At 42.6% G+C, this 10,544-nt stretch overlaps 1 protein-coding gene across 2 annotated transcripts in view; it reads right to left on the reverse strand.

The window, feature by feature from the left end:
* The window catches only part of alk (ALK receptor tyrosine kinase), a 487,049-nt gene extending 478,491 nt beyond the window's left edge, over nt 1-8,558 (reverse strand). For both annotated transcript variants that reach the window (XM_049596824.1, XM_049596823.1), the window contains exon 1: nt 6,799-8,558. In XM_049596824.1, coding sequence (XP_049452781.1) covers nt 6,799-7,576 — 778 coding nt within the window. In that variant the 5' untranslated portion in view covers nt 7,577-8,558. The remainder of the gene's footprint in view (nt 1-6,798) is intronic.
* Nucleotides 8,559-10,544: the final 1,986 nt, after the last annotated feature.

Here is a 10,544-nt window from a genome sequence, read left to right on the forward strand (position 1 = left end):
GAGCACTGCTTCAAGGTATTTGTACCACAGATGCTGTAAATGTCTCATTATTCACATTTGTAAAGAGGAATGAATCAACAAATCTGGATACTGCCAATGAAAGATCTGACACGCTCTCAAAACTGCTAAAGTACTTGTGACAAACTGACAAAGACTGGATCGCTGCAGCATAGCAGGGTCTTCCTTTTATTTTGAATACCTCAGTCTTACCTAAGCATTGCATCTACAGCAGCTCTGTCATCAAGACAAGCCTAGTTAGCAGCTAACACTCAGACCCCTGCACTTGATCATGCTCGGTGCAACTTGCAGTATCGATCAGCTGGGCAAGGCGTCACAGGTCCGCCGGGGTGCTGCGACATGCCACTGACTCCTTGACTGAATTGATCATAGAAATGCATAAATAATAAAGTGGCATGTCGTTCTGACTTCCTATTGATTTTCCCATTAGCAGCTGATTGATACAAGCTTTAAATGTCAGGAGTCTCATTGATTACCGCGAGTCCACATTCGCAATGTCATGTCACTTTTCCTGTGCCTCTGCAGCCTTCCACCTGGGTGGGCTAAATTAAAGGTCAACAGGTGCACAGTGTCATCGAGCTGACTTTAAGCTGTGTTACCAACAAAGAGTTTACACACACTATGCAATGTTGACTGCCATGGTTAACTGCATCTGAGGCTCATACCACTCCAACTTCTCCAAACTAAATGCCTGAACTTTTAGCTTTCCCCTCTTTTCCGAGAAGTGAGAAAATCTGAATCCACAAGATAAAAGACTGTAAGGTTTCATGTGCCAAAATGCAAGCGGATCGAACCGCGGTCTGGACTGATGTCCAAATAGCACGAAAACAATCCATTGTTCAGTAGTCCGTTGCAGAAGATTAAACAGCATTAATTTTTAAAAATAAATCATTTATGCAACAAACAGCCGGTGTCAGCTCTCCAATGTGTAATGTGTGGTTTTGCTGATTTTTTAAATGTATTTATTTATTTGTATATATTTATCACAGTACAATGTCATTACAACGCTGTCTATGCAATAATGAGTGTGATCTTAGTCATAGTGTTCTAATTACGCTGCTAATTACACCCTGGATACTGAGATTATTCCAAAGTGTGTCCATCACATCCATACCAATGGGCCTGTTCACCTGACATGTTTATGTGCTGTGTCCTGGCTGTCCTCTGCCAGAAAATCTTGAGCATCAAACACTTAATTTCCTGCATTCTGGTGAATTTTATGCACCAGTTTGTGGCTTTTCTGCATAAATATATGGTGTAAATGTCATCAATTTTGTCAAAATAAAAGTTCTCTACTACTTTCATGTTTCTATTAGAGTGGGGCAAATGCACATGTTTTAAATATTGAATGGGATGTGTCCCTTGTGTAACCCTCCAGAATCTATACCTATGTCAATAACAGTCCAAAACCCAAAAGATATTCAGTTTGCTAACACATATATAACAAAGACAGGCCACAGATAAAAACATTTTTGAAGCTGAAACTAGGTAATGTTTGGCAAACTGGCTTAAAAATTTCATTGACTATCAAGAACTATTTTGGTATGACTGTTCTTGGGTGCTTTTTGGATTGTGTCCCTTTATTTTAAATGTTTTTCACTGGCATAAACAAGTGTATCCTATTACGCTACAGTTAATCAAATACTCCTAAGTATATCAAATAATATAATTAATTCCACAAGTAATGATGAATAGTGATAAAATAATTTGTAAATCCATCCCTGTGTTCTTGTTTACATGTTCCTATAATTATACACTGTAAACATTATACAGCTAAATACAAAAAAAAGTTAACTTTTCTGTCAAATTTGGTAAAAAAGAGAGAAAAGGTAAAGAAAAAATACACACAAAACAAAACAAAACATAAAGGGCAACCCTCACTCTTTGATACCCCTCACTAACACTACTGTAACGACTCTTGAGGCTAATATACCATACAGCAGCAGCTACTGTCAGGAAAAAAGGGACAAGCATATGGGACATGGAAAAGTAAAAGCGCATTCATCCTTCAAGGAGAAACCTCTTCCAAAAAGGCCACAAGCACTGTAAACAAAGTACCAAGCGTGTAATCTAACTTTATAAATGTACTGTTGACTTATTTTTTGATTCAGAGGAAATTGCTATATTTGCCTAATGGCTAAAACATCCACACGCTGGGATTCTGTTTTAAGCCTCTCAAAGGAAATGGCAGACTGGGGACGTTCAATAGAAAACCATAAGAGTGTGTGTTCGCATTTGAGCTGAGGGGCGAATGTGAGAAGACGAGCCCCAACGCACACAGTTGCTTCTCTCAAGCATGATGGCAGCAGTCTTTTACTCCGGGACTTCAATCACACGCTGTTAAGACGTGTTTATGAAGACACTTTTTGCTAATGGTGTGCCAAGGTACATGGACATTTTAAAGAGCTCCACGGCAGGTATGTGCAAGTTAATGAAGCAGGGGTCTCCACTTCCTCCCACTCCTAATGCCGAGATCATTTAATGATTCTCTTGCAACCTATTTATGGCACCGCTTGGTGAACATAACAGAGGTTAATAAAGTAGAGGTCAAATCTTTATCACACCTGCCCAGCACTGTTTTCCCCTCTCCTACACTATAACTCATAGAAGCATTTCTCATTAATGATCTCCCCCATAGGGCCCATAGGGCGAGTAAGTATAAATGTACTGTGCAGAGTTTAATGCCTTGATTCCCGCAGGCACGTTTGCTTGATCGTCAAATTATTCTGGGTGCCATGGTTGGTATTTATTTCATGCTAATAGCCAGCATCTTACCAGAGGCTGGAAAAACAAGTGTAGCACGCATATTACACAGGAAAAAAAGCCAAACACTGGCCAATCAGGGGTGTAAAAAAAAGCTGATAGAGCGAGACAATACACACTGGAGCCTTGAGTTGAGCCATTTTATATGGAGGAGGGAGTGTGTGTGACACTGGCAGAAGGGAGTATGTATTACACGAGAGGAAAAGAATGGAGGAACGACAGATAAGTGTTTGTGTGTGTGTGCGTGTTCTTGTACTTGCTACATAGTGAGGACCCAAACACGCATTTACTAATTGAGAACATTTTTTGGAAAAGTAGGGCATTTTGGCCAGTCCTCACTTTTTCAAAGGCCTGTTTGGGGGTTAAGACTTTGTTTTAAGGTTCAGGTTAGAATGAAGTTTAGGTTAGGGTTAGGTTACGGGTTGAGGTCAGGAATTCAGTTGTGTTTGTCAAGGTTTAGGTAAAGGGCTAGGGAATGTATTATGGCAGTGATGGTCCTCACAATGATAGAAGTACAGGAATTTGTGTGTGTGTATTTGTGTGTGTGTGTGAGGTGTTTGGGGCTTGTGTCTGTCTGCGCATCAACAGAGTGTAAACACAGTTGTGCCTTGTAGAAAACTCATAATGTAATAACCGCTTATGATAATAACTGCGACTCTGCAAACACGCAGCAGAGTAATCTAGTAGAAAGCAGTGGGAATACAGTGTGAGGCTTATGAAGTCAGTGGAGTCCACCTGTGGTGTGTAGACTTCTGTCTGCCTCTGTTAGTCATGACAACTGTCACTTTCTTCCTCTCTGAACATCGAATCAAAGGAGGAAAAGCTACATTTTGACAGCTTAAAAAAAAGAATGTTATGTGGATAATCCTATTAGGTATAAGGAATTTACCTGCATATCACATACACTACACCACTGGTCATTTCCTGCTTTTACCAAGCCTCCATTTTCTGTATCCTGCTGAGAGTTTCAAAGGTCTAGAAAGAACTTAAACACTCAAAGCAATGGGTTGGTTAATTGCAGTTTGCTTAGAATCATTAATATGGACATCATAAATATGTAGGACAATAACATGACCTGATATTATCACAATAAATATTCTGCTAACGGTCGATGAAGTATGGTATTAAATTATCCTAACCTCACTGACACTGGGCAATCAATCCAATTATACAGGTGTGACCTGACCTGCATGTTGATGTGATGAGTGAGGTGGTGCTTATCACTCCATGGCATTCTTCACATATTCTTTTTCAAACAAAGATGCTTTTTCCTCCACTTCAGTCCTAATTTTCTCTCAAATTTCTGATGATGACAACTACCTACTTTTCACAATAAAAGCTCTCCAACAAATGTGTCACCATGGAGTCTTGGGTGATCGTTACTTTGAAGTTAGAACTTGGTCTGAATGTACATTTGGGCATTTTAAGGACATTGCCATGGCGAGTAATGATCACATATAGGCATGATGAAAATTTCATGTCACATTTATCCTGGCCAAAATAACTGTGATTCCCAATATTATCCCAGTAATCATTAAAGTATCCATAAAACTCTTAAAATGGCTAAATCAATTAAGAACCAAATATTTTTATTGCATCACAGACAGGACATTTGTTTGTTTTAGTGGACATCATTTTCAGTGAAAAACAGACAATTAAACAATCTTAAACAAAAGGTGTCATACCTTTCCAAATGAAATATGCCAATGCTTGATTAAGACCTTTTGCATTTTTTAATGTTTTTTTTTTTATTTTTATTTTTTATCCGTGATAAAATCAAATATCATCCCATCCCTAATCAGTGCAACTTCAGTCAAAATAAGTTTCAGCATAATTTTTTTAAAGTGCTTGTTTATGTAAGTTTTGACATTTAAAATTTGCATCACCTGATTGTGGAACTAGTAATTAGCATTTTATCATCTACAAATATAAATATGATACTGATACACATCAAACAAACATGGCAGATAAAAACAGAGAACATTTTCACAATCATAACTATCACATTCATACATTATCATTACTAAAAAGCACATCTCCACCCAGCAAAGACAGCATGTGCAGATTCACGACACATGTTGTGACCCATGCAGTAGTGGTAGTTTTATCCTATCAAAAGATAGATAGATAGATAGATAGATAGATAGATAGATAGATAGATGAAAGTTAAAAAAAAATCCAGCTGAGGTCCGTACTGAAAAAACATCCCCTGCTGGCCTCCTGCTGCAAACACTACCAGCTATGTTGGACTGCCTGCTGGGAGCTGCAGTGGACATATTATGTCCCTCTAGAGTAAAAGAAGAACTATGTGTAGGAACTAGACAGCAGTGCGTGGGTTTATTTCTCTCTCTTTTTTGCTTAGATTTGGGCACAGAAACAACTTGGTTATGTTTAGGGAAGGATTGTGCTGAAGTGACAGATGATGTAATCTATCTCAGGAGGACAGCCTTGCAGAAACACAACATTGAGATTTGGGAGTTATGCATGTCTCAGCTTTAACCCAGGCAAAGCTTTTTTTGTACTTCCAAACCTTTGTTTGTAAAGAGTAAGCCTGCTGAGCACAAATTTTTCCAGTCAGTTGCACAGTTACACACATTCATAGCTGCACGCTACCCAGTGCACCCAGTCACTGGTCACTATGCAGCTCCACTGGAACAGTTTTTGGGTTCAGTGCTTTGCTGAGGAGCACCTCAATGGCTGAGGTGAGAGCGGAATGCCTCAAAAAGACAGCTACTGTAAAATCCATGACTGGGTTCCCACCTGCTAACAGTACCAGCTGTGTTGCTGGGATGCCTGCTGGGAGCTGCAGGGGTGGTCCACTCAGATGCTTCTCTACCACAGCTTCTGGTGTATAAACCATGTTCTGCATGTGTGCATCTTTGCATCTATATCATGTTCTTATTTTTCATAAAAATGCAAAATCGCAGTGTAGTACCCAACACAAAATGTAATAACCCACTACAATATATGCACTTATTGCAGACAGAGTTTGCATGTGTTTCCATGTACACACGCTCCTGCAGGGGGGTTTCTTCCTTACTAGATCAACTTCCATCCCCACCAACCTGTTCTTTGCTTTTGTCTGATAGGTTCCGTTGCATTTTTCTGGGCCAGCCTCCCTCATCAAAGTGATTAAGCAATTACACTGATTGTGCCGATGCTCAGAAGAACGAGGGAAGGACCCTCGAGTATTGAGTGCTAAAGCTTTCTTCGAGATAACGGCTTAATTTGTGCCTAATCAAAATAAAGCTTGTTCTTTTAAATCTCCAACCTTCCTTCAGCAATGGGTGGCTCGGGGAATTGAGAAGGTAAGGAGAAACCATGGGAGATGGGAGCCCTGCTGGGGCCTTTATTCCACTTGACTATCATTGCATATGGGCCTGATGCAATGCACATGCATGTTATTGTCAGGCAATGAAGCCTCTCTTTCCCTCCAAATAATAATTCACATTTCAGAACTGATAAGGGTGGAAGCCTTTAAGGATGGTGCATATGCTCAGCGTGGAGCACAACTGGATTTTATCAAAGAGTTTGGGAATTAAATCAACATGCAGTGCGTCTCTCTGCGCTGCTGTGGGCATCAATAATGAAACAGGAGTCTGGAGAGTCCCCTGGATCACAGCAACAGACCTAAATGCATGGATTCCCTTCGTGTTGTTTTCTCCTAAGACGCACAGACGCACAAACACACACACACACACACACACACACCTCAGTCATCATGTTCCCATCAGCCCATTACAAATAGAAGGTCCTCCTCCATGTGCTGACACTTCTTTACCCGCTCATTTCACCATGAAAGCCAGCCACAGCACACGCATCTTTAGACACACTGGATTCAACATCAAAAATTAATCACAGCAGAACTCAAACCACAAGCGTGACGGAGCAACATGAATTAGGCCTGCTGCGTCGCGCATGTGTGTGCGCGTGCGAGGGAGCAACATGGAAAGAAGTGAGAGAGAGAGAGAAAGAAACAGAAGGAGGGGAGGGAGGGAGAGTAAAAGAGGAACTCACCCCTGGAGGATATCTGAAGGAATAGGCGGGGGTCTGCAGCGCGTATGGCCGCCGTGTAGCGGTCCTCTATTCCGGGCACCTGCGCCTTTTTCTCGGGCATGAGCCGAACCCTGAGCCGGCCCCCCTCTGCGCCTAGCCACCACTCCAGAATAGTTGTGAGGTCCATTTCCAGGGTGAGCACCGGGGCCTCCTCGTACACAGACAGCCCCCCGCATCCCGTCCTCACTATATCCTCTCCTATTTCCACCACAACTTGGTTTGATTTCCTGCTTGCTTTCGTCAAGCCCAATTTCAGAACTTTGGACAGCGGCCGCTTGTAGAAGAAGGGGAGCTGTCCATCAGCAGACCCGTTCCTCAGTGCAGAGTCCGCAGCAGACTTGGGGTCCACAAAAGTAGCTATGGTTTTCTGCAAAGGTATGCAGTGCATTTTCAAGTTTGCGCGCACCATGTAACATCCGCTAAAAGTCTGGCAGTCGCCGTTCAGGGGTCTCTTTATGAACTCCGCCAGGTAATAGCGCAACAGAGAAGGGACCGCAAAATCCACAGCCAGGGTTTTCCTCTTGAGCCTGGAGTTTATGGTTTGGTTCAAGTCTCTTTTGCCGCCGGTTTCCCCGCTGCTGCCGCCGCTGGTGCCGCCGCCACCACCGCCGCTGCTATTGATGTTGCTGAAGCCGGCGGTGGGGAGATCCATCCCCGCTGTGGTCCTCGGCGAGGCGCACTGCAGCCCAGCGAAAAATGCCGCAGAACAAACAAGCAAAAACAATATCCTGGCGTTCATGGTTAAATAATTGGAGCCTTTCGTTTAGGAGAAGCGCCCCTTAATCCCACCGTTCACCGCTTCCTATTTATGCTCTTGTCACATACGCAGCGCAAGATCACAAAGTGCGAATCGATGATCCTGCGGGTCCTGCGCCTCTTCGCCGGTGCGCACCCGTGGCAAGACGGAGGGAACTGGCTTTTTTTTTTTTTTTTTTTTTTTTACATTTGTTTCCCGCTGACTGTTGCTGTCCTCCCCTCTTCAAACGGAAAAAGTGCCATGTCCCCCCCTGTATTCCCCACACGCGCACACACGCAGACACACACACGCACCTTTAAGACAATGCCTTTTATCGCCGGTGCGAACCAAGCGAGCGGCTCCTCGGGACGCTGATTGATATGCCGGTCGGGTCCGCTCCGGTGGCTTTGAAAGACTCCCTGTCTCTTGGCACAGTTGTGACGGCGGTACAAGTGGTCTCTCTGTCAGCAGCGGGATGCAGCGTCGCGCTCTCTCCCCTCACAACTAAATCAGGAATTCACAGCGAGTTTGGAGACGCCGAGCATCGATAAAAGTTTAAAATAAAATCTTGCAGTGTGGGCTAAGTGAAAAACCCGACGACAGTCTCCCGGGTTAATTATCTGCTGAGGATTTCGGTGCTCTTTTGGTCAGAAGTGGCAGCTCCGATCGCCTCTGTCATGCCAGCACATGCGGTAAAGTCCCTCACACATCCATTTGACGTCAATATAAGCCGTTTGTCTCTGAGTCCCTTGCGAGAAAGCCCCTCAGTAGTCAGCTCAGGAGCCTCCGCCGTTCCGGACGCGTCTGAAGCGCCCTCAGCGCAGCCGTGATGGTGCCTGTGTCTTTATTGAAATTAGAAATGCCAAGAGGTACAGCAGCACAGCTTCACAGTTTGTCTCTCGTGATTTTTTTTCAATGAATCACCAAGCCATTGTGTGTCCGGAAATTGGATTGGATTAGCCCCACTCTCCCGGTTGTGTGCAAATCAAATAGTTTCAGAGGGAGGCCGTTTGGGTTGGAGCCCATTTGGCTTTTTTATGTGTTATGTGCAGAGGCCAATATGTCCTCAGAACATCAGGGAGCTCTCGTGTCATCTTGCCAGTTCATTTACCACACGTACTACTTCCTTAATTGGGAATCAAGGGGTCAGTGTTTGGGGCAGGAGGGGAAACATGCCAGAAAATGCTCCTTTACCCCTCCCTCACCCAAACATACACTTCATCTCTCTCTCCTTCTCTCTCTCTCTCTCTCTCTCTCTCTCTCTCTCTCTCTCTGTCCAAAAGTTGTGCGGATAAGACACCCGCTAGATGGCGTCAGCACATTCTTATGGTAATTCACACTCTTCAGTTTCACTGACAAATCCATTAATGCTTTAATTGCTCTGGATTTTTTACACTGTCTCATTAGCGTCTTATCTATAGAGGAGGATAAGGGCCTTATGTGGAAATTCTATATGAGTAGAGAACTCATAGGATCCAAAGAGTAAAGTCAGAACTTAGAGACTAAAGTCAGATTGCAGAGAACAAAATCAAAGCAGCAAAGTTGGAGATACGGTCATACCATTTACTAACTCAGTATTTTGGTTGAACCCAGGTGTGGATATAAAGACTTATATTTGGAAATATGATTCTTCCGCTCCAGTATGCTTCATCCTGTGGTGTGTATTGCCTTATATAATCATGTTTTTTGGCACTGTATAAAGAAAGTGGTTACCACACATGCCACAGGACCAGTACTGATCTTACTACTAAGATCAGCAATTACTTGACCGACATAGAACAACTCCAGTTTCTCTGTCAGTGTTACAGTGTTGTGAAATTTCATGTTTCAGTAACATTCAGTCAGTAAAAGTGGGCTGCTGACTCAGTTTTAGCAGTTCTTGGCCTCATGTTATGCAACATAAAAATGGGTTTCATGCAGTGAGAGTTACAGATTTGACATTTCGGAAAAGGATCGGCAGTCACTGTCAGCAGATATCGTGAGTTAGGATATCAGAATCAGCAGAGAAAAAGTTGGATCCCTGCAATGCTAAATGTCATCGTCACGTTTGCTTAAAGACATGTGCTTCTATTATTCTATGTGAAGAATTTACATAGACATTATTACTGACTTTTATTGTCAAAGAAATTGCAAAGCATTGTTTTTCTTACATTCTTCTGGTCAACAAAGCATCAAAAAAACGATATGATTACCTGGAGTTAAAGGGGACTGCATTAAACAACAGTAAAACTATATTAAAACAATCCTTTCACAATCTCGCACACAGCACTTGCAGTATAATCCAAGTCTCTTCATCCAGTCGTATGCTCAGTACTTCCCAAACACATGCACAGAGTCCTAACACATAGGCTTGCCCAGGTCTGCTTCTTATCGGTGTGTGAGACTGTTTATACAGAAGCTTTTTAAATAGTAATGTTTTAGCAAAAATGCATGTGTTTGGGAAGGACTGAGCATACGACTGGATAAATGAGACTTAGATTATACTGCACAAGCTGTGTGAGAGTTTGTAAACAGATGTTCTGGTATAGTCATGCTGTTGTTAAAAGCAGCCCCCCTTTACTCCAGCTCATCAGGAATTTTGTCCGATTTTGGGTTCTTCATTCAGCATGGAGGCATAGGGTGACCTCTGGTGGCATGTAAGGAGGATAACAACCTCTGCCAAGCACCATTCCCTTCTCTAACTAATTAATTTGAAGTTAAGATTTCCTTTCAGACGAAAATTATCTTTGGCGGAATAACTTCGGGACATTTCAAACACTCTTTTGCCGTCCAAATTACCCAGCATTGGCAGCAGCGCAATGGATCCTGATACTCTTGGCAAAATGATCAGAGGTATCATCTGAGAGGAGATTTCAACAACAAACTCAAGCCTATCAGTGAGGACCTCGAAAAGCTTGAAGGACTATTAATCCATATAGTTCAAAATGAAGGATTTGGAAGCTGCTACGAAAGATACAGCAAAACGACAATC

Source organism: Epinephelus fuscoguttatus, linkage group LG14 (assembly GCF_011397635.1).
Source record: "Epinephelus fuscoguttatus linkage group LG14, E.fuscoguttatus.final_Chr_v1".
Taxonomy (NCBI): domain Eukaryota; kingdom Metazoa; phylum Chordata; class Actinopteri; order Perciformes; family Serranidae; genus Epinephelus; species Epinephelus fuscoguttatus.